The following is a 27,101-nucleotide window of genomic DNA, read 5'->3' on the forward strand; positions in this document are numbered from 1 at the left end:
CATAAAATCTCCGTTCTTTGCTGTTAATAATAATAGGCCTAAATATAGTACACAAAACATGCTTTTTGTTTTAGATAGAGTAGGCACCTCATACTTAGTTCAAGATAAATCAGACAAACTTGTTCTTATGTACAAGAGGTGTAGTAATGGTTTGTTCAAAATGTCAACCTGTAAGGATGTCTTAGAAGCCTGGGTCAGAATCAGAACAGACCTAAGGGGCCCCACAGGGACTTGGAAAGTAGAAAAGAATAGGGCTGGCTCTAGGCCTGGGTTTGCTGGGGAGACTCAAAGGGCAATAGGATAATTCTAGGAGCTAATGAACAGCTGCCACATGCCAGGAACTGTGCTGGGGTTTGGCAAGTAAAGAGCAAGGCTCTTGGTGGTAAGAGGAATTAGAATAGTTAACATGTGGACAGGGCTTAATAGGAATAAAAGGGTCTCACAAACATTTTCTCTTAACACTGAAGTCTGAAACCAGCATAGTATCTGTAGGCTGGATGGCATCACCGACTTGATGGACATGAGTCTGGGTGAACTCTGGGAGTTGGTGATGGACAGGGAGGCCTGGCGTGCTGTGATTCATGGGGTCACAAAGAGTCGGACACGACTGAGCGACTGAACTGAACTGAAGGCTATCTGAAGATAAAAGAAAGGGACTTACCTGCCAGTTCAAGCTTAGCTCTGGCTTCTTTGTCTTTGGCAACAAATCTGTATTCACCCTGGTCACGGGGCTTGATGTCGCAAATCTGTAGCCTGTGTATCTTTCCTTCACTCATCATCTGGTGTTTGTCACCCTGGACGATAATCATGTTGTTTTTGAGCCACTGGACTTCCACCTTATCTTTGTTGAGCTCAGCTAAAAAGACAACATCAGCACCAGGGGCTTCAAGGATATCTTGGGGAGGTCTGATGATCTCAACAGGGATTTCTGAAAAGAAAATGTGAAATAAATACAAACATATTTGTATTGGGATTAACAAAATTTGAAAACTGGTACTAATATTAAAAATCGTCCTTTCAATTAACATGTACCTTCCACAAAAAGTCTAGCTCGAGACTTCCTGTCTTCTACTCCACAAGCATATTCACATTCATCATCCAGCCTACAGTCTTTTATAATGAGTCTATGTATACTGCCATCTTTTTCAAATTTGTATCTAAAAGAAGAGATTGAATTATTTGGTTAGCTTTCATCAGGACCACTAAGTTGCCAAACATGTATATGTATATATAGCTAAGAAATAGAGATTTGAGATGTTCTCACATACTTTTTGCCTTCTTTAATTTCTCTCCCATTTCTGTACCATTTTACATTTGCTTTCTCTCTGGAGAGCTGGCAGGAGAAGACAGCATCATCAAACTCAGTGACTGTCTGGTCTTCGAGGTGTTCCACAAATTCTGTAGGGGCTTCTATGATGAGAAGCTCAGCAACAGATTTATCTTGTCCCGCAGTGACAACGTATTCACCCTCATCTGGGAAGCCACAGTCTTTAATGATTAGAGAGTGTTTATATTTGTCAATTCTGTATAAGACACGGTTGTCAAAAGTCACTTCTTCTCCATTTTTGGTCCACTTCAGTGTTACGTTGAGTCGGTTCACCTTACACCAGAATGTGACAGATTTCTTCTCCATTGTTTCAATATCTTTAAGAGGCTCAATGATCCTAAGATCTTCCTCTGTTGGAAAGGAGAAGAAGAATGTGGGTTTTAGTTGGTTTCATAATAGAAATTGATTTTTAAAATCTCTAATGTCAAATAAGTGACTTACCTTCTACTATTAGATTGGCTGCACTCTTAACATTTTCACCTCTGTGATTGGTCAGAGACACACTATAGTTGGCTTGATCGTCTAATTGAGCATTTCTAATTCTGAGGGTGTAGACCAGGTCTTTTTGGAGAATAATGTATTTCGAACTATCAAATATGGCTTCGTCATTTCTGAACCATTTGGCTTTGGCACCTTCGGTGTTGACCTCACAGTTAAAGACGACTTCTTGTTGTTCCTTCACACGGGTGTCCTTCAGAGGAACTATGATCTTGAGTTTTTCTGAAAGCAATCAGCAAGACTTTATAGTATGAAGGACCAAAGTGGTAGATGCAAATGTAAGTAAATCCAAGAAGCACAAACACACTTACCAATTACAGTCAAGTGAGCTGCTGCTCTGGCAGCCCCAACCATGACTACATAAGTGCCCATATCTTGTAATGTGGCGTCTTTCACAACTAGAACCCTCTTTTTGCCATCAGCAATGACATCATATTTATCTCCAGATTCAAGAGTCTTATCATCTCTCTTCCACTGGACTTCAAAGCTTTCCTTTGATATAGAGCAGACAAATTCAGCCTTTTCTCCTTCAAGTATTTCAAGGTTTTGAGGCTTTGAGATAAATTCAGCAGCAAGTTCTGGAAAGAAAAAGTTGCAAGATACTGAAAACTTTAGCATTTGTACCTTAAATGCAACAAGCATGATTTTCTTAAAATAGCATTCATTGTAATTTTCATACCATGAACTTTGACTTTGCCATCGGTTCGAGAACTTGGGAGTCGGCAGTTGTAGTTGCCAGCATCTTCCAGGTGAGCATTCTGAATGATCAGGATTCTCTTTCGTCCATCAGTAAGTATTTCGTATCTTCCTGTTTCAATGATCTCTTCATCCCCTTTGTACCAAGTTACTTCTGCTCCAGGCTTGGAGACCTCACAAACCAGTTTTACAGTGTCTGTTTCACTAACCTCAATGTTGGCAAGATTTTTTGTAAAGACAGCTTCTTCTTCTGCAAGAAGAATTTTTTAAAAAATGAATTAAACTGGAGATTTTTTCCCCCCAACACATATACTTCTGCAGAGAAAGACTTCACTCATACCCAGAACTGTCAGCATGCCAGAAGTTCTTGCTGTCCTTACTTCACAGGAATATTCTGCTTCATCATCCAGTAGACATTTGTTGATAACAAGAATGCGGACTGCTCCCTTAGATATGATGTCATATTTTTTGCCCTTTTTAATTTCAGCACCATCTTTAAACCACTGAACCTTTATTTAAGATAAACAAATACCTTTATCAGTTTTCTTATTCTTTCACATGTATGTCCTTGAGAGGAACTATGATCCTAAGCTCTTAGAAAAGCAGTCAGTAAGACTTTATATTATTAAGAAGAACTAAAGTGGTAAATATAACCAACCCCCCCAAAACAAGAACAAACTTCTTCAATTATTAAGTGAACAGCTGTGATACTACTATCAGGTATTAAAAATATTGGGGTCATATAAGTGTAGACTCATAGAGGTCTTTGGATTTCATGCAGACCAACTCCTTTGTTTTCCAGATGTGTAAACTGAGACTCAAAGTTCACTCTCCTATGATGGTTAATGGCTACCAGGAGTATTTAGTTGAGAGAGATGAAATTGCTGATATTTGATTGTTTTTAACTTAAGGAAAATCTCTTTCCTATGGTTCAAATTAATACTATCTAAATCTCCTGGATTGTAAATCCAGTGTTTTTCAAGTAATAGCAAATGAATACTACTAACAAGAGAAAAATTAAATCAAGTACGTCTTTCATAAAGTAAAACCATTAATGTAAAAGTAAAATGATTAGAGGTAGGTTTGGTTCACTTTTTTTTTCTCATTTTGGCTGACCAAAAGTAAACAAATTTATTGAGAACACAAGTTAGCAACTGCACAATCACAGACCTTGGCGTTTTCTCGGGAAATTTCACACTCAAACCGAGCCATTTCTTTTTCTTTAACTCGAAGGTCAGTGAGTGGTCTTAAGAATTCCACGTGAGGAGCTGTAAGAGAAGGTCAGAATTCAAAATGAGGTTTCTAGAAATTCATTCTGACATTACTATAGTGCATATTAAGAAAAAGTGAGTCTTTTGCAGGCTTTTTCATATTAGGCTACAACTGATTTGGAAGTCACTTGGAGCTGCCGTTCAGTTGTGATACTTTGCATTTTACACATCTCTGTAGTTTTTATATAATTATGTAGCATATTATATGCCCAACTAATTCTTCCTGTCTATCACCAGCTTAGTTCTTCTGAATGATAGCTGGAAGGAAAAATCTTCATTGATACTTCTCCAGAGTTGAAAGTTGATATTGTCAAAGGAAATACCAGTAACAAAGAATCATTATCTTAAGAGAGGCAGAATAATCTTTGAGAAATTAGAAGAATTCAATGGTAATACAGCTTGAAGAGCTATGGCCAGTCTTGTCTATAGCTAAGAGGCATAAGTCTGCAATTGAAATCATGTACATTCAGCTTTTTTGGTGTGTGTCAACTTCAAAGAAGTCACATATAAGGCATAAAGTTCATTAGTGCAACTAAGCGACAAGCTTTGAATGGGAGGGGGTGATTCTTTCATATACATATATAGTTTTATTTATCTCCAGAATTAAGTTGGTGGATTTATAGGATTGAAGAGCTTCCAACATGTCCTTCCTTTTTTCAGGGCTCCTTGTGAGTCCTTCCCAAGATGACCTTTCTTGATCAATGAGATTCTGGGACACAAGTGCGGGCTAATAGGCTTGAAGATATGCTCATTGTAGCTGGGCCTTCTTGGAGTGGAGACAAAGTAGAGGACAGAGAAGAAGGTGACCCAAGAAGCTATTCTGTCTTAAGTGAAAGTAGAGCAACCACAATGTGGAAAGAATAAAACCAACTAAGTCGCATGGAAGCACAATCAAAGCCACTATGAGCTGTTAACAGATGGGAAGCAACTAAACCAAATAGCAAATGTATTTTTTTTTCTAATTCCACGAAAGAATTGAAAAATGGGCTTGGATTCTTTAAAAATAACACTGTTTTCCATGCTAGGGCAGATACTACCCTAGTTTGCAGAGTACAGAAAGTAAGCTTGATGGATTAGGCGTGGTAGGAGTGTGTGGGGGTGCCCGCATATCTTAAGGTGAGTAAATAGCAAATACTGCACAAAAATAGACACTTGATAAAACTTATCGCTCAACCAGTGAATGAATGAAAAAAATGAGCTAGCATGTGGCATTTTTAAAAAGATGTTATATTTTCCACCAGAGGAAGAAATAAGGCAAAAACCATTAGTGCTCTCTTCACTTATAGGGCTCAACCCAGGCTCCACTCCGTCTTCTTTTCCAGTCTTCTTCTCAGAGACAGCTTTATGTGAATGGGTTTTATCATACTACAGCAGACCTCTGGGGTGCTCCTTTTCAAACTGAAGTTTCATGCGCATTTTCTAGTGGTTTCTCACACCTCAGAATTCATTTTCCTTCCAAGTGGAACTTGCTTTCATTTCCTTTTTTCTGAACCCCTCCTTGTCTTTTTAAGTTTAAGTGCTCCTTATCTGTATCAGGATATTCCTGCAGTAGGCCTACCCCACGGAGACAAAAGAGCACATCTGCTCATTACTCAGTGAGAAGCATAGCAAAAAGTGACCACTCTGCCCTTCTCAGACCAGATGTAGCAGAAGGACATTTCTTTTTTTAAACACATAAAAGATCATGTTATGTCAGTACCAATTATGTAAGTCTCCAAGAAATGCAGTTAGACCAAGAAGGGCATGCAAAAAGTGGTTTTGTTGTTGTTGTTATCAAAGAGTTACAAGTGAAAAGTCCTGTGTAAGAAGAATACTTACGCACAACATTCAGGTTACAAGAAGTCTTAAAATCCTTAGCATCACAAGTGTACGTCTTAATATCCTCTGGGGTACAGCCGTGTATAATAAGTTTTCTGACTCTGCCATCGGCAACAATCTCATACTTCTTGCTTTTGAGAATTTCTGTCCCGTTTTTGAACCATTTCACCTTAGCATTTTCTCGGGATACTTCACACTCCAATACTGCTGTGGCTTCCTCTTCGACCGTCTGGTCCTCAAGAGGCTTAGTGAATTCAACTGGGGGTTCTGAAAGAATCATACTAATTAGCCAAACTTCTCCAAGAGTTTCAGCACCTCCTCAATCCTCATCTTGTATCTCGAGGGTTTTTCTGTTTTTAAGTTTCATTTGTAAATATTGATTCCACCTGGATGTTTTCCTCTAATAATGATGTTTCATCATTATTTTTATATACAGAGGAAAAGCAAAGAATATGAAACAACAAGGAAATAATAGCCAACTCTTGGTTAAGAGAGTGATAGGTACCCGTTGATAATGAGATTTCCTCCAACTGTTTACTGAATGCAACAAAAACAGTGGGATGGAAAAAGGAAGTGAAACCTATTCTAGCCAGGTTTGGCTTTTTTTTAAAGTTAAATTTTGGTTTAATTTTGTTACGCCAAAAAGTAAAATTAGCCTTTCTGATATTCGGTGGATTTGAGTGATCTGTGAAGTAAAGTGAAGTGAAGTTACTCAGTCATGTCTGACTCTGTGACTCCATGGATTGTAACCTCCCAGGCTCCTCTGTCCATGGAATTTTCCAGGCAACAGTACTGTAGTGGGTTGCCATTTTCTTCTCGGGATCAAACCCGGGTCTCCCACATTTCAGGCAGACAGTTTACTGTCTGAGCCACCAGGTGGCACTTATCATACACAGATAGTTAAGAGTTGGCATTATTTATGAAACTCTGTATTATACATGTTTTTTAAAAATAAACTGTGTGATTATTACCTTTCACAAAGAGGTTGGCTTGCGTTTTGAAATCTTTTGCTACTAGTTGGACTTCTCCAGCATCTTCTAACTTTACATCCCTCAAAGTAAGTGTATGAACTCTTCCTTCTGAACGCGTAACCACCTAGTTTTTTGAAAACAAAAAAGAGTTCAGTTTAAGGATATATGAATGGTAACTAGATTTATCACAGAGATCATTTTGAAATCTACAGAAATAAGAATCACTATGTTATGTATCAGGAATATAGTGTTATATGTCAGTTATACTTCAAAAACAAAAAAAACCCAACAAACTCATAGAAGAAGAGATCAAATCTTTGTTTGCCTGGGTGGGGTGGTGGGGAGACGTTAATTGGATGAACTGATCAAAAGGTAGAAACTTCTTGTTAAAGATAAATAAGTACTAGGGATGTAATGTACTACAACATAACAGACATAATTAACAATGCTGTATGTTATATATGAAGGTTGTTAAGAAGGTAAATCCTAAGAGTTCTAACCACAGGACAAAATTTTTTGCTTTATCTTTAATATGAGATAATCAGTTCAGTTCAGTTCAGTCACTCAGTCGTGTCCGACTCTTTGCGACCCCATGAATCACAGCATGCCAGGCCTCCCTGTCCATCACCAACTCCCGGAGTTCACTCAAACTCATGTCCATCGAGTCGGTGATGCCATCCAGCCATCTCCCTCTCTGTCGTCCCCTTCTCCTCCCGCCCCCAATCTTTCCCAGCATCAGAGTCTTTTCCAGTGAGTCAACTCTTCGCGGGTGCTCACAAAACATTGTGGTAATCATTTCGTGATACATGTAAGCCAAATTATTATGCTGTACACTTTAAACTTATACAGTGCTGTATGTCAATTATATATCAATACAACTGGAAGAAAAAAGAATATATGAAACAACATTCCTCTCTCTATATATACACACACACATATACATATATATATATTTTGGGATTTGGGAATTCGCTCAATCGTGTCCAACTCTTTGCGACCCCGTGAACTGTAGCCCACCAGGCTCCTCCATCCATGGAATTTTTTAGGCAAGAGTACTGGAGTGGGTTGCCATTTCCTTCTCCAGGGGATCTTTCCAACCCAGGGATTGAACCCAGGTTTCCCGCATCATGGGCACTTTACCGTCTGAGCCACCAGGGAATCCCTATATATATATATGTGTGTGTGTGTGTGTGTGTATGTTGGTACGTTTAGTTCATTCAGGTAAAGAGTTTGAAATAGTGCTTTCCAAAATGTTTTATAATAATTTGTATTTGAAAATAATTTAAACCAATAGTTTGGAATCTTTTGAGGAAATTTTAGGCTTTTATAGTTTGCAGTTACCTTTATATAATTACAGGGAGGACTTCTATGTTGAAATGCCTTGGTGAATTTATATGTGTATGAGTATTTATATGTATACATATATATTTGACTCCATTTTACTACTGGGTTTACATATATAAAAGAAGAACTTATAATAGCTAAATCATGAAAGGAAGGGAGAAAAATGATCACATATAGTTAGCTGAAAGTAAACCTTATGTTCTAAATGCAAGATGTTTGCCTTGCAATGAACTAGAATTCTTCCCATTTGTTTAGCAATTATTTTGCAAACCAATTAAACAGGTGATTAAAATAATTTGTACAGTTTCTTAATTTTGTACAGTTAGAAAACACAAATGATGATGTTGGCCCTTCATTTCACACATGAAAGTCATGTATTTTCACCTTATGACTCAGAAAAGCAGGTATCAGACAGAGCTGCTGCTACTGCTGCTGCTAAGTCACTTCAGTCGTGTCTGACTCTGTGTGACCCCATAGATGGAAGCCCATCAGGCTCCCCCGTCCCTGGGATTCTCCAGGCAAGGACACTGGAGTGGGTTGCCATTTCCTTCTCTAATGTGTGAAAGTGAAAAGTGAAAGTAAAGTTGCTCAGTCGTGTCCGACTCTTAGCGACCCCATGGACTGCAGCCTACCAGGCTCCTCCATCCATGGGATTTTCTAGGCAAGAGTACTGGAGTGGCTTGCCATTGCCTTCTCCGTCAGACAGAGCTATGATTATTCATATAGCACAAACGGATGAAGAAACTTCAGAACTAGTGCAAACAGGAGACTACTGTGATCTTAGACTATGAAGACAAATGCTGCCACTACTGTTGATATTTTGATTTAGATGATTGCTATAAATGCAACCTTAGGTGGTTTAAAGGGGTATCACCTGTAGGAAAACCAATTGTCAAAAAGAATACACTGGCTTGATATGGGCTGCAGTTAGGTCCCGTAACTGGCTTGTGCCAACTGATAATCAGGCTACAGACAGAGCTATCCGGACAGTAAATTATAAGATAACTGGAGGTTCTTCTAGTTCAACCATCCCAAATTCCTCAAGACATTGTGCCCTGTCATAGAGATTGATTTTGCTTAAGAGTTCACTTACAGTTAAGAATAATGTAAAAATTTTTACTAGTAGAACTGTTTATCATGGTGGTATAAAGAAGAGAGTTAGGAATAAAGTTTCATGTGAAGGTTTTTCCTTAATGAAAAGCTGGGCTATTAAAATAGCTACCTTAATAATTGGGAAAGCCAAAACAAAATAAGGGAAAATAAATAGGAGAAAGTAATTAAGATATGTTCTAGAAACACAGCTACTTATTCAAGGACATGGTGCTTGAATGGGAGAATGATGTTTCAATATAAATTGTGCATTTAAAAATTCGACTGTGATTTAGGGCTGTTTTAAAAAGCATCTCCCGTTCTAATCTACCAACAGATATATTTTATTTGTTGACACATGGTTTTATCTTTGAAATTTCACTGAGGTTACTCTAGAATATTCTGTTACCAAGAACTTGGCTCAGTGGTTCTCAGGAAATATTGCTGTACACCTGAAACTAACACAATATTGTAAATCAAGTATACTCTAAAATTTTTTTCAAAATAAAATGGTCTAGTTTTTACATTAGAACTAATAAGACTAATCTTTTAATTAAAAGCTCTTAATTTGAGCTAAAGATATTTAGTAGCAAAAGATTAATATCATTTATCCTTCAGCAGTGTTCCTTTGGGACTTCCCTTGTGGCTCAGACAGTAAAGAATTTGCCTTCAGTGTAGGAGACCAGGTTTTAATCCCTGGGTCAGCAGGATCCCATGGAGAAGGGAATGGCTACTTCAGTATTCTTGCCTGGACTATTCTATGGATAGAGGAGTCTGGCTGACGACAGTTCCTGGAGTTTCAAAGAGTCGGACACAACTAAAGCGACTAGCACTTTCTCTTTCGGTGTTCCTTTATTCAAATCATGAAAGGATCTTGAAAAATCAACCAATTCTCTGCCTTTAGACATGAAACAATTAAACCACACTTAACTGGACAAATGTGTATTTTGAAAAAGCAAACTTGAAGGTGGAGATGCCTCCATCACCCAGTTCAGTATATGTAGAAGACCTCACAGTGAGGACAGTCTCCTCTTTTAACTTACTTCTCTTGCTGCAAACTGAATGTAGGACTGTTTTCTATCCTTGGTAACAAAGGAGATCAACTGGTCATTACTGTCTGTATAGCAGGCAGATTTTATCTCCCAGATGAATGTTAACTGATTACCCTTCAATTCCTTTGTTAAAATACTACTATTTTTGTTCGAGAATAGTTGTTCAAAAGGCATTTTCCTTCTAATACTTTAATTAACTTTGTGGCTCTTAATTAAACCGAATCCCTTTTTAATTATATTCCTATAATTCTTAACAGTTTGATTTATATTGAAGACTTGATGCCACATTTGATACTATTTCTAAAAATACTGTAAAAAAATTGACATAATGGCCTGTGATTATTTCCAGCACATGTTGGATGTTTTCTATATATTTTATTTCAAGAATTAAAAATTAATGGTGAGTTATCAAGATAATTTAAACACATGTTGTCTTAGGAAGCAAAATACATAGTTCAATTTGGTTATTGAGCTAGTTACTGAATACCCACCACAAGCTAGTTACTTCCTAAAACTTCCTAAAGTATATTTGTTCATACCTGTGGGTAATCACAGAGCCCTTCTTTCTTGCCACCACCACAGGGTGTATTTTAAATAGTCCATTTTCATTCCAGAATTTGCACAGCTCAAAGCACTTGAGGGTTAAAAATAGCTTTGGAGAAATGCTTGAAGAGCAGATCCACCCAGAAGTTATCTCAACTACTTGATCAACTGCCTGAAATGGAATTTCCATCCTCTCCTCTTAATCCCCTTATACGCAGAACACAAAATAGCATGGAGAGAATTCGCCATGAAACACAATCTGTGCCCTTGTACTGCACAGCAAATCAGAAAGACTTTTTGATCCTTTTTGTCTTCAATGAATTAAACTATCACTGATGATTAATTAATGTTTGCCTTTTCTGCAAAAACCTAAAACTTGATCGTACTTAAAATTTTAATTTCCATTTCAATAGAAATATCATCAGGTTAAACCCAACAAAAATGAGAAGAACCTGCTTTACAACGTCAACAGAAATCACCCTTGAGTAGGGAAAAGAAAGGGAAGGGGAGAGAAGAAAGCGAAGAACAAGGAGCACACGTGTGAAGAGGAAAGAACTGAGGGGGAAAGAAGCGAAGGCCAGGCCACCACCCGTCTGTCTCTGACCTTGTCACTGGGCTCCAGTTTCTTCCCTCTGAGGTACCATTCCACTGGGATGTCCTCGTAGGACAGCTCGCAGTCGAAAGTGGCGGTCTCCCCCGCAGTCACCGTGACATCCTTCAGAGGCCTCAGGAGACCAATGACGCGGGCTGTGCGAGGGGAAGAAGACAGCTCCCGATGACTCATTTTGTAATTCCCAAAGGATAAATACAGATTTAGTTATTGATCTTCATGGCTGCTTTCTTCGAGGAGGAAAGAGCCACAGGACTGCCCGCTGTTCTCACTCCCATGTGAACATGGCCCCTTGGTGCCAAGAAGGGGAGAGCAGCTGGCCAGGGAGCGGGCGTCTATCTGCAGGGGCCCTTTCGTTCTGATTTGCAAGGTCAGCGAGAAGTTTGTGCTGCATCTGTTGTTCTGCCAGGCATCGAGTTCCTCTTGCTACATAAGGTATGTGACTTCCAAAATAACTAAGACTCTGATTGGGAGAGGACAAGGGCCCCTCAATCACACAGCCTGTCCAATCCATAAACACTTCTGCACCTTCCAAAAATGTTAGCCTGATGCTTCCCACCTCCCTTCTTGAGTCTGAAATGCCCACACAGCAGAGTTTTTCTTTTTTGTGTGAAAGCTGTACAGCCACTTGAACAATTTCTTTAAGGGTCTTTAAGAGTTCTGAGTTAGACTCTTTTTCTATGAATATTCTACTTGGAAAGAATTAGGGAGTGGGGGAGTGTGAGACTTAATTTTCTTTGGTTCAAACAGAATGGTTGATGAAATTTCCAAACTTTAGAATTTGAACCATAGGTATATGAGGATGACAAGTAAATACCAGAAAGCCAGTTTCTATACTTTAATAATGTTTTCTAATTAACTAAATAAATCCAACTAATTTCATTCACATCCATTTGCTGTAGGAATACACCATTCACTTTGAGCAGAAAGACATAATACTTACGTTTTACTCGGAGGTGGGCGCTAGATTTAACATTGGCAGCTTGGAAATCCACCCCCCCAGTCTGGTCCAGGCGGCAGTTGTGCAAAATAAGGAAGTGTATTTTGCCTTCTTCCTTGATCTCACATTCCTGTGTCAAAAGAGAGGAAAGATTCCATAGGAAGTCATCTTCTTTGGTATTTTGTTCTGAGGATAAAATACCTTAATTAAAGGAATTTATGAGGAAAACTCTTGAGGTGACTATATAATTTTGAGTTTTGTGAAAGAAAGCTAACAAATATTATTCAATATTTATTTTAGCCGCTTCATTCTAAACCAATTAGCATCATTTATAGAATATCTAGAACCTTGTACCAATGCTGGATGAAAAATAATGCAAGTGTGCCTATCTGAGCCCATTCATAGACCCTAATAGCTCTCATTGGCTTGAGTTCTGATGAACTTGATATCATATTTTAAATGCCTTGTGTGTACTCTGACTTTTCTCCTGTCCTTTTCCTATTTCACACAGCTCCTCTGAGCATTGACAAGTTCAGAAATAGCCTTACAGGTGTTTGGAGCAGGGCCTCTCCCTTGAGTTTCCAGTTGGCGTGGATATCATCTTCCGAGATTTCGGTTTCAAAGCGGGCCGTCTCAGTCTCCATCACCTCCACACTGTACAGGGGTCGCACCAGTTTAATTTCCCGATCTAGAAAAGTGCAGGGTCAGCATGTGTCATTAGCCTCTGGCAGAAATAACTCCAACAGCTTCAAGAGCAAAGCTTGTGGAAATTTCCTTACCCTCAATGTCAAGCTTTCCTGAGGTCTTATCTGTCCCACAGTCACAGGTGTACTGTCCAATATCTGATTTCAAGGCTTTCTTTAGGATTAGCATGCGCTTCTTGCCATCTGCCTTAATAACAGCATTTTTAGATGGCTTTATTTCCTGTCCGTCCTTAAACCATTTCACTGGTGCATCTGCTTTGCTAATTTCACACTGTAGAATCACTTCATCTTTCTCTACGCCAGTGTAATCTTGAAGCTTTCCTGTAAAGTATGGATCTCCCTCTGCAAGTATAAGTGAAAAAAATTCATTAACCACCTAAGGAGATAAAAATCTCTTGGAAAGTTTAAGGGGCAGCTCACAGAAGTCTGGGTGTATTTAAGAAGTGTACCATGCTTCCACTCATTTAACATGTATGTTCAAAAGTTCTCTAAAAGTTAGAAAAGGAATTGATGCCTGAGATTTATCAAGATCTAATCTATTTATATTTTGAAGTATTTTATTAACAGTAGTATGAAAAACACACTGAAATTTAGCTTCAAATAATTATGTGTTCCTCTATCATTCAGCTAAATTTTAAATTTCTTAGCAAATCTCCTATGACTAGTTTATCTATCAGCTTTCCAGTTCACATTATTAGTTTTTCTTCTATCAATTAATAGTTTGCCTTTAATGGTCACTATACATGTTAGACTTCATATATAATCTGCCTGATACTAGCAGCCCAGGGCAGGCATTGCTTTCATGCAATATAACACCTGAAAGATTTTACATAGTAGATACTACATAAATTTCTGATGAACTGAGTGCAATAAAATTAAATAAAAAAAAAAAGCACCTACCAAGCACAGTGAGTTTGGCTTCTGAACTTAACCCCATAGCTTCCACTTTAATTTGAGAGGTATCGTCAATAGAGAGGTTTCTGAATGTGATGGAATGGGTCTTCCCTTCATCATCCATTGAGACATACTTGCTGGTGTGCAGGCGCTGGTCATTCTTGAACCAGCGAACACGGATGTTATCATGGGACAGCTCCACAGTAAACACAGCACTTTCCCTCTCTTTGGCTGTTACATCCTTGAGTGGGGTGAGGAATTTAAGTCGGATTCCTAGCAAGAACAAAAAACAACAACAACAATTTACTAATTCCAATCCTTAAAGGAGGATATATAAAAGCAAAAATAAAAAAAAACATTTAAAGGTAGCCTATCTGATAAGAATGCTTACCTTCAATGATCAGTTTGCCACTTGTATGCTTATCTTCAGCTTCAAATATGTATTTTGCTTCATCTTCAAAAGCAGCAGATTTGATCACCAGTGAATGCTTAGTGCCATCCTTGATAAGCTCAATTTTGTCATCACCTGTGATTTCCTGGGTTCCTTTCAGCCAACGGTATGTTTTGGGCTCCCTGGATACTTCACATTCAAACTTAGCTTCATCTTTCTCAAAGACTTTAACATCACTGAGAGGTGTGATAAAGATAAGTGGTAATTCTGAAAAAAAAAAAGAATAGGGTGTGGATGAAGCCAGAATATGCTCCCAGTCATCAGTTCTGGTCTCAAAAGGAAGCCTTGCAAAGAAAATACAAAAGGGCGGCTGGCAAGCAGAACGTACCTTTCACTTTCAGATTGGCTGCGGATTTAGCATTGGCAGCTTGGAAGGAGACCTCGCCTGTCATATCCAGCCGGCAGTTATAAAGGACCAGAATATGCTTCTTCCCATCTTCAATGATCTCACAGTCCTGTTTGGAGTGAGGTGAGGAGGAAAGAGAAAGAAAAACATCATTTTCATAACTGGTTATTCCTACAAATAATCAGGAGATTTTGTACCAGAAATGTACCATCTTTCACCAGTGAGCAAGCAAGCGCCCCCCACCCCCACCTATGATCAGATCATTGTGACTTACAGGGGAAGCAGTTAAAGGCTCTCCTTTTAATTTCCACTGGCCATGGACATCTGGTTCAGAAAGTTCAATTTCAAAGCGAGCTGTTTCACCCACAAACACTTCTACTCCATACAGAGGCTTTTCCACTTTTATTAGTCGGGCTGAAATTTATACAGAGTTTTGTAAGAATGACTGAACAAAGCAATCGCAGATTCATATGGGGGTACCTTTAGAAATTCTGCGTAACTCACCCTCAACAGTGACGTTTGCTTTTGTCGTGTCCGTGCCGCAGTCACACACGTATTCGCCTTTGTCTTTCAGATCTGCCTTTTTGATTTTTAAGGTGCGGCGCAGGCCATCTGCCTTGATGGAGTGTTTGGGTGATGGTAGAAGCTCTTCCCCATCTTTGAACCATTTCACTGGCACATCTTTGCTCACTTCACACTTGAGAATAATCTCATCCTTCTCGACTCCCGTCTTGTCATGCAATTTCACAGTGAAGTAGGGATCGGCCTCTGTAAGGGACATTTGGCAGATCATCAGGAGAACGTCAAAGTGAAATTAAAGAGTTATACATTGCAAAATGTTTAACTGTTACCCACTCCCACCATCCAAAGTCAGCTCTCTGGTTATAGCTGGTCACATTTACCTAAGACCTTCAGGTTTGCTGTGGAGCTGAGGTCCTTAACCTGGGCTTTGATCTGGGATATATCATCCATTGTCACTTCTCTCATTTCCAGCTTGTGAGTCTTGCCCTCTGAGGAGATGAGTACAGTCCTGCTCGTGTGGAGTTTGGCATCATTTTTGAACCAGACCACGTGCATTTTTTCATGAGAAAGTTCACAGACAAAAGTCGCTGTTTCACCTTCTTTCACTGTCTGATCTTCAAGAGGTGATATGAATTTCAGTCTTATCCCTGCAATGCAAGGTAATATGCTCAGAAATGCAATTTACCTTCAGAAATATTCCACTCTGCTTGGTAAAGAGAATCTTTCACATGGCATTTATTGAGTCACCTTTTCAAAAGGATCTATCCTCCATTAAAAAAAAAATTAAGGGGGTTGTTTTGATGGCAATATGAAAATAAAGTTGTGGGGCTGATGGTCACTTACAGCTATTAAAACTTGGTGTTTTTTTTTATGTTCTGTATATAAAGTCAGATATTCATGTGCCTAACTACGGGATGTTAGAGTCAGAGCTCACCAGCTCTTACCTGTAACAAATAATCGTGCTGAGGTCTTCTTGCCCTCCACTTCAGCAGTATAGACTCCTTCATCGTCGAACTGAGAATTATTGATGACAAGAATGTGTTTCTTGCCATCAGTAATGATGTCAAACTTGTCAGATGACTTGATTATATCAGGTCCTTTAGACCATATAACATTTCCCTCTCGAGTGAGGACACATTCAAATCGAGCCTGTCGCTTTTCTGGGACTGTGACATCCTTCAGGGGCACAGCAAAGTCAAGTTCGATCTCTGGAAATCAAACATTAAGAATGAGGTTTTTCAGGATGCAGGGGGCTGTCAGATGAGGTTGAGCCCACTCCATGAGTCCTAAAGGTCCGTACCTTTCACTGTCAGAATGGCAGTCGTAACTGCATTCAGTGCCTGGTAAAGAACTTCACCAGCTTGGTCCAGTTTGACTTTATGCAAAGTCAAGAAGCGTTTTCCACCATCTGCTTTGATCTCACATGTCTGAAAAAGGATAGTTTTAGTTAGCATTTGAATGAGATAGATTGTTTCAGATACAGATGTCTATAGAGCCATAAAATAATGATAATAATACTAATAAAAATATATTGTGATAAAAAATTTAAAAAAATTGCTGAGCTGTCTACAAATAGTGCATCAAATTTCTTCCCCTCTTTGAGACTTTAGAAGCCAGAAATAATTCCATCATTACTGAACCAAATTCGAGTGTCAGAATCAGTTACAGAATGTAGTCATATAGAATATGACTAACAGCTTATTTTATTTTTTATTGATGTATAGTTGACTTACAATGTTGTGTTTATCACAGGATATTGAATATAGTTCCCTGTGCTATATAGTAGGATCCGTTGTTTACTCACTTTATATATAACAGTTTGTGTCTGCTAACCTTAAACTCCCACACACCCCCTCTCCCTTGACAACCACTGGTCTGTTCTCTAGGTCTCTGAGTCTGTTTCTGTTTTGTAGACAGGTTCATTTGTGTGTATGATTAACAACTTAAAAGAAGAAATTACTCACAGGTGAGGGTCTTAGAAGTTCTCCCTTCAGTTTCCATTGTCCAGGAATGTCGGCTTCAGAGATTTCTGCATCAAAGCTTGCACTTTCTTTCTCATAAATGGTAACATCCTCTATTGGCTTAAGCAATTGAACTTCACGTTCTGTATTGGTAAAGGAAGAAAAACCATCAGGCATTAAACAATCTAATGACACTTTTGTGAGTGTGCCTGTGTATATTATTTTGCCTTAGGCACATACAAAACTTAAGAATGGTAAGATTTTTATACCTCCAAGTGTCAGTTTTGCAGGGTATCTTTTCCCTTCAATTTCCACTGCATATTCATCAATATCTTCTGGCATAGCATTCTTAACTTTGAGGTGTATATGATTTCCATCTCTTACTATCTCAGTCTTATCAGTTGGTTCCAAGGGGATTTCATCATATCCTTTGAACCACTTAATGTTTGGAGTATCCTTTGCTATAACACAGGTGAAAACAGCTGTCCCTTTGGGTTTCACATGCTGATCTCGTATGGGTTTCACCAGCCAGTCTCTAATGACTTCTGTATGACAAAGAGGTCAGAAAAGATAATTATGATCTGAATAAGCAATATAAAAACTTCCTTAGTAAATTTCAGAAATAGCAAAAAATTCTCAAAACTGGACATAATTAATCTACTATGATTTGATATTCTCCGTGTTAGGTAAGGTGTATGATTGCTGATATTCTGATACTGGAAATTGAAGATCTCTCTTCTCTTTTCTTAATAGTAAGTAGAACTAATTTCCCAGTTAAGTACTGACCTACTACTTTCACGCAGGATGAGCACTCCAAGTTGTTGGCGTTTTCCACAGTCACTGTGTACGTCCCAGCATCGGAGTCATCTGCATCATTAATGGTCAGAGCCCGCAGCAAGCCAATGACGCCAGGCACAATTTTGCCAGGTTTCTCCACGACGATCTTGCCATCCTTCCTCCAGACCACGTCACGTTCTTTGTTTAACTCACAGCTTAAGTACAGTGGCTGTCCTTTTACCACTGTGACTTCCTCTTCAAGTGTTTTTACAAAACGCACAGGAAGTTCTATGGAGAATTGCGATATTAAAAATTGGCAGAGACTTTTCAATACATATAATATTTTCAATGAGATAAACTTGGGAATAAGTTTTGTTTAAAGGACAATAAAAATTGCTATGGAGGTTTACTGTGTTAACGTTCCATGTGGGCCATATTCAGAAGACTGAAAATTACCTTCAACAATCAGTTTAGCCGTGGAGGTCTTCTCCTTGTTTCCCAGACGTAGAACACAGGTGTATTCGCCAGCATCAGAAAGTTGAACATCAATGATATGCAGCTTTCTGTCTTTCCCATCAGCGATGAATCTGTGCTTTGGGCTTTCACGGATATTGCTACCATCTTTCATCCAGCTTGTAACTGCAGTGGATGGGGAGACTAAACACTCAAAGATTGCAGAAGAGCCAACTGACTCTGCTTCAGTCAAGACAATGTCTTTGATTTCTTTCACAAACTTCAATGGCACAGCCCTCAGCTGGTAGGTGAACGGGGCTTCATCAGGCGGCTTCTCTCCACCACTTCCTGGTCTTAACTTTTTCCTTTCGGCTTCTATTGGTGAAGGAGTCTTTTTGGCTACACCTAATTCAAAATAAAATTAAAAGTTGAGTTGGCATTTCCAAAAGGGTCAGAAAGTGCATACCTGGCTGGCTGCTGGGTAAAACCAGTGATAGAGTGACCATGAGACAAGAGAGGAAAATTAAAGATGAGGCAACTGAAAGGTCAATTGAATTTATCCTGCTTTCTTTCAGAAAGAAAATGAGGTGGCAAAAGGAAGCCATGGATCATAAACACTCTTCATTTTCTCAAGTTTGAAAGCCAAATGTATAATGTCCAGATTAATGTCTCATTATTTTATCTATCATGTATAAATATCATGTATATGAAGAATGAAACTTGGAACTTGTAGGGTTCATTATCCTACAGTGTATATGTTACATATGTATTATCCACTTAAGTAATATTAGAGGTGTATTCATTGTGATATCAAAAGACATACTAGTTTTTGCAGAATCAATTAGAAATCATAAAGATTGATATAAATTTTGAAATCTTCCCCCTTGAACAGAAAACTGCCCTTGAATGTAAAGTTTCCAAAGAGTGAAAGGTTTTACAACTCAGTTCAGTTTAGTCGCTCAGTCGTGTCTGACTCTTTGCAACCCCATGAATCACAGCACGCCAGGCCTCCCTGTCCATCACCAACTCCCGGAGTTTACTCAAACTCATGTCCATCGAGTCGGTGACGCCATCCAGCCATCTCAGGTACAGGGAAATGAATCTTACCTTTGATGGGACCTTTTGGCTTGGCAGCTTCCTCTTTTGGTGCTTTGGCTTCTGAAATAAAAATAAAACCCAGAATTTAAACAATTTTTAGGCTTATTTCATGCTTAGTAGTAAACCATGTGGACTGAATCATGCTCTTTATTATAAATATGAATGCATGAAGAAAAATTGGATTTATTTATGTGTTTTTTACTGAGAATATCTGGACATTTCCAGCAAGGCATATTCTGAATGTTGTGACCAAGCTAAATTGCCAGTGTTTCTAGGATTAAAAAATTACCTTCAGCAAGTAATTCTTCTCCCATTTCTGGATTACCTTGTGAGGAAGAGTTTTACTCTTACCTAGCTGTGTAAAATATTTTGTATGTTAATGTGTGTGCTGGTTTTGTGAATCAAGGAAATACCTTTTTTTGTCAACAAGGAATCAATGTAGGCAAAAGGGAAATAACCCAGAAGTTACAAAAAGCCTTTCTTTATTAAGCTGGGCAAATAAATCCAGGGAAGACTCCAGAAAAAGAAAGGGTCTGTGTACTACAAATGTACGAATTCTTTGAAGATTTCCCTTAATTAGACAATGAACTAAGGCAAAACCAAGACAGTTCCCACACTTAAGAGTTTAATTCAATTAATATGGGGTAGTATAAATTGTAGAACCAGTTCTTTAGTGTCAGATCCTAGGGATGTGAGAAAAGCTGCACTTTTACACATACTTAATTATCTCAATGGCAGTTCTTGTCTTTTTTTGAACTAATAAAAGTATCACATAAAAATCATAAAAGTTTAAAAGAATAATGCCCAAACCATATCAGTGACAACATATGTTATATAATATTAAAATTAAACCATAGATGAAAGAACATAGTATATTGTCTCATGTTATTAAACATAATAAAAATCCAAATATTTCTTGCTATGTACCAAGCACTGTGCTAAAAGTTTTGCATAGTTAATCCTCATTATAGTTTTAATAAGTAGAGTTATTAAATATTCTGATTTTACAGACTAGGAAATTACAATTTAAAGAAATGAAGGAAGTAGCCAAGATCAAATAGTTAGGACATGTGTTTATCAATGATCTATACATATCAAATCATTTTGGTTTTGAGATTATCACCTAAGTGATTAATAGTTCAACTAATACATATTTTAAGTTTGTACCTAAGATACCTATACCACTGAGTTAAAATATTTAGGAAAATTATTATTGATCTAAATTCTTATATAGATTTAAAGGCAGAACTATGCAGTCCTTTTTTTTTTCTTTTCATTGTGATAAAATATACCTAACATAAAACTGACCAGTTTAACCATTTTTAGGTGCACAATTCAGTTGCATTAAATACTTCAGAATATTATGCAACCATCAACACTATTTCCAGAACTTTTTCTTTATCCCAAAATGCAGTCTCAATTTTATCTTTATTTTTATTGCATTAATACCTCGTATGTATTAGTTTCTTTCTTTTCTTTATGATTATTCTGTTTATTTTGCTAACTTCTTAAACTGGCTGTATACTTGTATACTTATTGCTTTTCCTTTTTATGTAAAGTTTACTACATTTCAGGCCTCAGTGGATAATGTTTTCCATATCCTGTAGGTTTTAAGACTTTGTATTTTTGTTATCTTTCTGTAATGATGCTGTTTTTAAATGCCATGTACTCAGTGAGTGATATAAACATATTGTAAATTTGTTTTCTAATAAAAAATTTTGAAAATTAAAAAGAATTTTTTAAAAAGTGAGAAATGATTTTTACAGGGCACATGGGAAATTTGAATCTCCATGGGATTCCTATATGTATGTCCTTAGAGAGTATCTATATGTCTTAACTTTGAACATATTCATTAATCTCAAAAGCACATAAATAAACGATGCTTTGCAGAAATACACAGTTCAATCAAAATTGCACATTTCAATTGTACAATATGCAACCATGGATGAGAAAGTAGGTTGGTACAGGGTAGCAGACAAAGAAAATTTAATCATGAATTTATAAGCTCCCACAATTGAAATGATGCTGTGTTTCAACAAAAAGAAAGCTTGATTTTCAATTAAGTTTTCATTAAGCCACCAAAACAAACAAGCAGCAAGAAAACAACAGAATAATTACCTGCTTTCTTTCCAACTACTGGCACCGTCACTGGGGCAGCGATGGGAGCTGGTGGGGGCTCCACGGGAGGTGGTTTGATTATTTTCACTTCTGCAAAAAGATGTTCATTGCATTAATGTATCCTTTGTCACTTCCTAAAACCCATTTGCCTATTTGCCTCCCCTGATGAATTTTAAAATCTAATAAATTGTTTTTCAAAGAACAATATATTCTAACTATAATAAAATCTATATACAATACAATAATATATTTGAAAATGTGACATTATATTAAACTATAACAGTATAATCTAAGACATTGGGACATTGGAAATCATTTGATGCATGCACACTTTTACTCCTTTTTTCTTATTAACTATACGTTGTTTGTGTGAAACATGAAGGTATATGCTGTTGATATTGAGGATAAACTTACTTACCCGGTTCAGGCTTTGGTTTTGGTTCAGGGGCAGGGAGAGGTATTGCTGGCTTAATTTCAGGCACTAAAACAATTCACAGTAAAAAGCAGGTTATCACAGTGTTTTTGAAGTTTTTCATAAAGTCAAACCAAAACTGGACAGGTTTAATGTATCTTGGAAGATACTAGAATTTATACACAAACAGTCACCAAGTCAAATCCTTGATCCAAGTTTATTCTTACATTTAAACAAAGTACTTAGAAAATACAGCAAGTCAGTTTTATTGATTTTCTAATGTTATTATTCATCTCACTGCCCATAAATACAATTTTCTTAGTTTTTAAAACTTAGTACTTTATTTAACAAATGGGTGGGCATGAGGCAACTGCACGTGAGAGTGAACTGTAAAGAAAATTAAGCTGGATGAGATGAGTAGAGGTCACGTATTCAAATCTTAATGCCAGTGTAATGATATTTTAACTGATGCATATTTGTAGTTTAGGGACAATTGGAAGTTTGTACCTTTTGCTGGTTCTGGAATTTTCCTTTCCTTTTTGGTAACAGCTGGAGGTGCTTCAACCTCTTCCACAGCTTTTGGAGGTGGTTCTGGCACTTTAAAATAATAGGATGATTTTCTAGTGTTATTTTAGGATTTGAATCCTTAGAAATCAGCTAATCTGAAATAATTAGATCAAACTATTTTCTAAAGCTCTGTTGTTGACTTTAGAATGAAAACCCTTATATTCTATCAATTAATTTGTTTTCTCTTCTTGACTCTGCTTCAATTTATTTTTCTTTCTCTTATTTCACCTACTTGCCTCCCACCCCATTAGTGAGCGCTCCCTTTCTAAATCACTTCTGAAACAGCAAATACACTCTTTGAGAATAGATAAAAATCAGCCCACTAAAAGCCTCCAATTTTATGAAACATTTCTGACACCTTCCCATGAAGTTATTTTGCAGCCAACTTGATTATTTCACAAATAATAATAACAATGATGATGAAGTGCATGGAAATGCATGAGTGGATTTGAGAACTATTAATACTATAAAACTGTTTAAACAGAAAGCAGACAATGGAAAACATAGACAGATGAAATATGAAGCTACATTTATATTTAACTCCATTTATGTTTACAAGATAAACCTTTTGTTAAATCTCAATTTTGTTAAAAGATAATTTCCCAAATTTTTACTGAGATTCCTACCTGCAGGTTTTTTAATTTTTTCTACTTTTTTAGGTTCTACTTTAGGTTCTTCTTCTTCAGGTCTCTTTCTTAGAACTTAAAAGACAAAAAGGTTTATATGTAAACCAAGCCAAACAAATGAAGATGTTGAACAAGCTTAATGAATGCAAATAATGGACAAAGCAAGGAAAGTGAAAAGCATGAGATCAAGTACATCGGGAAACTGGCTTTTACGCTAAAAATGCTTTTAAGAAAACGATCAAGTGTTAAGGTAATTAAAATAGCCTTCAGAGTCACTTTATATAAATAGTCTCTTCAGAGACAAATCCATGGCAGAAATATCCAAACACAAAATGAATAATCTGAAGAGCAAAAAATTAATAATTCAATGTTATAATTTAATGAGAAAAGAAGAATTTAAGTACAAAGTTAACAGAAGTGGAGATGACCAAAGAAATGTAGCCAAGAAATAAGTAATTCTATGTGGAGGGAAAGTCAGAATTTGATTCTTCATTATCTTGTTTCTAATTCTCTACTATTTTATTAGTAGAAAGAAATGCTCAGGTTTTAGAAAATGTTATTTATTAGTTGTGGTAATCCTGTGTCACACTTTAAAACTGAATTTTGAGTTTAGGCTTAAATCATTTGGTGTACTTTAGCATATTTAATAGGCTTAGTGTATTTTACTACGTAATTTGATTATGAAAATGGCAGCTATAGTCACTGTTATTAGTTTAGAATATTATCAATTTAGTCATGTCTATTAATGTTGTAAATTTCAAGATACTCTGAATGCTCACAAAATTTCTGTCTTTTTAAAAAGATATGGAAGTGATCATATTTAATTTTCAATGCAACTAGAAATGAATTTTGATAAATTAGGAATCTAAGAGAAAACCAAGGAACAGAAATATTTTGTAAGCTTTCAAGTTCTTTTTTTGTTATTTGAAGCTGATACAATGTTTGAAAAATACTATACCGCTTTTGAGAACAACTTCTTCCTTTGGTTGAGGTTTAGGTTCAGGAAGTAATTTGCGAACTTTCTTTTCACCTCCAGCCACTTAAAAGAATATGATTTTAAATTTTGAAGTAAATTCATATAAAAAGTAAATTTCAACAAGAAACTATGTCTTTCAAAAATAGTTAACCATGATACATAAGTAATAATTCTTGTTGCATATAAACATCACAGACTTTAAAAGCAAGAACACACTTCAAGTTGTTTCCTCTGCATAGATCTATATAACCTTGTGATGAAATTCAATTGCATTAACTTCAGGCAAATATATTCATTCACCTTAAAAGGGTGTAGAAGATGTTATTCTATATTGACTTTATGAATTTTTCATTCAATGCAAGGTTCTTGACAGCATCTTTGCCCCAATATGCAATTGTAGATTGTCCAAATCTACATTGATAACCCCCTGACCATTAATTATAGTAGGCATGAAGACATTATTCAAATCTTCTCCACTAACAAGAGAAGAAAGCCAAATAATATGGATTATGAATTGATTGTGGGAAAGGAGAAACACTTAAACAATCTGAATTTTTAGATATTTCTATAAAATTTCACATTTGGTGTTTTAAATAAGACATTTGCAATTTATTAAATAACTTTCATTTTATGTGACAAAGATAGACGTGCTTAACTCTTACTTGAAATTTTAAACATTAGAGCAAATATGTAAATATTTCATTTTAAATATTTTTTTCTGTCAAGTATTTTAAGTACAATTTCACAAATATTAAATGTTTTTACCCATGATAATTATTTTAGAGTTACCAATATTTGTAATGTAAACCATTTTCATTGATCAAGCTGGAGCGATGCCTATGCATTCAATTTCCATCAGTAATATCCTTTACTTATCTAATGAATATAGTGAAAATGTATCTTTACATCTGTTTTTACATATTATTATTTCATTTTTAAGATCTTACGTATGAGACTCAGGTGTAGAACACACCATTGTAGTTATTTTTACAGTCATTATATATCAATACGTCGTTGCATGTCATTTAATGTTTGAGTGGCTTTGTAGAGGATTATCACATCCTCTGCATCCACAGTTAAGATCCACAGCAACACTAATTTGTAATCTCTGTTTTATAAATGAGGAAACATATATTAAGATGGGTGATTTTTCAAAATCCCAGAGTGAATCAGGAATAGATTCAACTTATGAGTCTGGATGTGTTAATTACTTAAACAGAACACTGTTCCCTACTATGCTCACTGGAAAAATTAACAATTTTTATTTTCAACAGATGTTTTATAAACCTTTATGATTCATTTGTTTTTCTTTTTGGTCCAGGCTTACATAGGGAAAAATACTGTTTAAAGAGAAATACGTTTTGAAAAAATGACCTGCAGTAATAAAGAAACTTCCCTTCAACATGAGATCTATACACCCAAAAGAATGTTTTGGAGTCCCTGAGAAGAGAGTGATAGGAAAGCCACAAGGAAATCCCTATGAATCATATTAATAGTATAGAAGGAAAACAGGACTTACTTTTGGTGCTTATAACACTGGCTAAAATACTGTTGTTCAAGTGAAATTGCAAAGCTTTCTATTGCTAGCTCTCAGCATTCTAATCTAAGATGTGTCCTGATATTAATGTCAGCTAACCAGTAAAATTTGCTTTTTGGTTTAGGAAAATGCAAAAAGACATATATAGATGAGACAAAGAAAACAACATCTATCCATGAATGCATGAAATTGTGAGTGACAGTGAAAGCAACACTCATGAGCCAGGACTATAAAAGCTACAAAAACACAAGAAATCAGTGAGACTACTCTGATTATTATTATTTTTTAAATGAAAAGAAGAAGAAAAAGAAGAACATTGTAGAAAGCAGGAAGAGCAAGGAGTTAGATAAAGGGATACTGAATATGAGCATTTTCTAGACTGTTGAAATACCTTTCAGAGGTGTAAGCTCCACTTTTTCTGGAACCACAGGTTTCTCAGGAACTTTCCTCTTTGAAACAGCTTTAAAGAAGATGATCTTACTTTTATTATGTGCTTATTTAGACTGATCTGAAGCAAATTATTAAATACCTGCTTTATTGTCTATACCCAAAAGCATTAATAACAGCCAAGAACAGCCACTGAAGAACATACAAGAAGCATTCAAACCATGAAAACAGATTCAAGTTTTACTCCAAAGTTGAGTAGTAAGTTAAAGTCTGGCTGAGAAGAAAGATAAAATGCTCTTTGCAGGGGTAAGAAATCTTCCTTTGCATATAGATTTTACAAGAAGGGAAACATATTTAAGTGTGTGTCTTCATAAAATGTCAATCAACAGATGGGTAACCTTTTAAGAAGTGCTTGCTTTTTTAATGTCTGATTTAAAATGCCAAAGACTCTCCCGACAGGCCAGGAGTGTTGTAGAGAGGCAAGAAACAAGCTTTCCTATGGAAAACTCTGATTTTGTGTACATGTGTAGGTAAGGGAAAAGTGCTCACCTAAGATTATATCTAGATTATTTTAGATTGGGAAATCTCATGACACCACAAATAAGACAACATTTTGTTAAAATAGAAAGAATAATACAATTTTGCTAGTTTTTCAGCTTTTAAAGATGTTATTTTAAGAATTAAATAATATTGAATCAATTCAAAGTAAAAGTGAAAGTCAATCAGTCATGTCCGATACTTTGCGACCCCATGGACTATAGTCCATGGCATTCTCTAGGCCAGAATACTGGAGTGGGTAGCCTTTCCCTTCTCCAGGGGATCTTCCCAACCCAGGGATCGAACTCAGGTCTCCCACATTGCAGACAGATTCTTTACCAGCTGAGCCACAAGGGAAACCCAAGAAAACTGAATTCAAAGAAAAATCTAAATGCAAAGAGAATGAAAGGAAGTTTAGCAAGGGGAACAGCCACAGAACACAGTTGGGTTTTTATCAAGTTGTAAAAAAAAAATGTGGGGAAGCAGTGATAAGTTGTTCATATACCTTCCTTTCATGGTATATGAACACATCAGCTATTGGATCCCATAAATATAATGCCTATAGTATATTTTAAA

At 36.7% G+C, this 27,101-nt stretch overlaps 1 protein-coding gene across 31 annotated transcripts in view; it reads right to left on the minus strand.

The window, feature by feature from the left end:
- The window catches only part of TTN (titin), a 276,712-nt gene that overhangs the window by 93,068 nt on the left and 156,543 nt on the right, over positions 1–27,101 (minus strand). For all 31 annotated transcript variants that reach the window (XM_088830575.1, XM_088830572.1, XM_088830570.1 and 28 more), the window contains 33 exons: positions 25,993–26,061; positions 24,047–24,127; positions 23,089–23,163; positions 22,403–22,492; positions 21,902–21,964; positions 21,484–21,573; positions 19,375–19,425; positions 18,271–18,672; positions 17,824–18,102; positions 17,307–17,582; positions 17,041–17,180; positions 16,377–16,503; positions 16,021–16,284; positions 15,457–15,723; positions 15,059–15,322; positions 14,829–14,968; positions 14,537–14,663; positions 14,149–14,415; positions 13,764–14,030; positions 12,939–13,205; positions 12,708–12,847; positions 12,163–12,289; positions 11,214–11,356; positions 6,582–6,705; positions 5,611–5,877; positions 3,692–3,789; positions 2,862–3,030; positions 2,505–2,771; positions 2,137–2,403; positions 1,769–2,047; positions 1,269–1,677; positions 1,033–1,157; positions 662–928 (listed from right to left, as the gene is read on the minus strand). In XM_088830575.1, the coding sequence (XP_088686701.1) occupies positions 662–928; positions 1,033–1,157; positions 1,269–1,677; positions 1,769–2,047; positions 2,137–2,403; positions 2,505–2,771; positions 2,862–3,030; positions 3,692–3,789; positions 5,611–5,877; positions 6,582–6,705; positions 11,214–11,356; positions 12,163–12,289; positions 12,708–12,847; positions 12,939–13,205; positions 13,764–14,030; positions 14,149–14,415; positions 14,537–14,663; positions 14,829–14,968; positions 15,059–15,322; positions 15,457–15,723; positions 16,021–16,284; positions 16,377–16,503; positions 17,041–17,180; positions 17,307–17,582; positions 17,824–18,102; positions 18,271–18,672; positions 19,375–19,425; positions 21,484–21,573; positions 21,902–21,964; positions 22,403–22,492; positions 23,089–23,163; positions 24,047–24,127; positions 25,993–26,061 (6,288 nt within the window). The remainder of the gene's footprint in view (positions 1–661; positions 929–1,032; positions 1,158–1,268; positions 1,678–1,768; positions 2,048–2,136; positions 2,404–2,504; positions 2,772–2,861; positions 3,031–3,691; positions 3,790–5,610; positions 5,878–6,581; positions 6,706–11,213; positions 11,357–12,162; positions 12,290–12,707; positions 12,848–12,938; positions 13,206–13,763; positions 14,031–14,148; positions 14,416–14,536; positions 14,664–14,828; positions 14,969–15,058; positions 15,323–15,456; positions 15,724–16,020; positions 16,285–16,376; positions 16,504–17,040; positions 17,181–17,306; positions 17,583–17,823; positions 18,103–18,270; positions 18,673–19,374; positions 19,426–21,483; positions 21,574–21,901; positions 21,965–22,402; positions 22,493–23,088; positions 23,164–24,046; positions 24,128–25,992; positions 26,062–27,101) is intronic.

This window comes from Moschus berezovskii, chromosome 2 (genome assembly GCF_049115385.1).
Source record: "Moschus berezovskii isolate FMDL1 chromosome 2, NW_MosBer_1.0, whole genome shotgun sequence".
NCBI classification, from domain to species: domain Eukaryota; kingdom Metazoa; phylum Chordata; class Mammalia; order Artiodactyla; family Moschidae; genus Moschus; species Moschus berezovskii.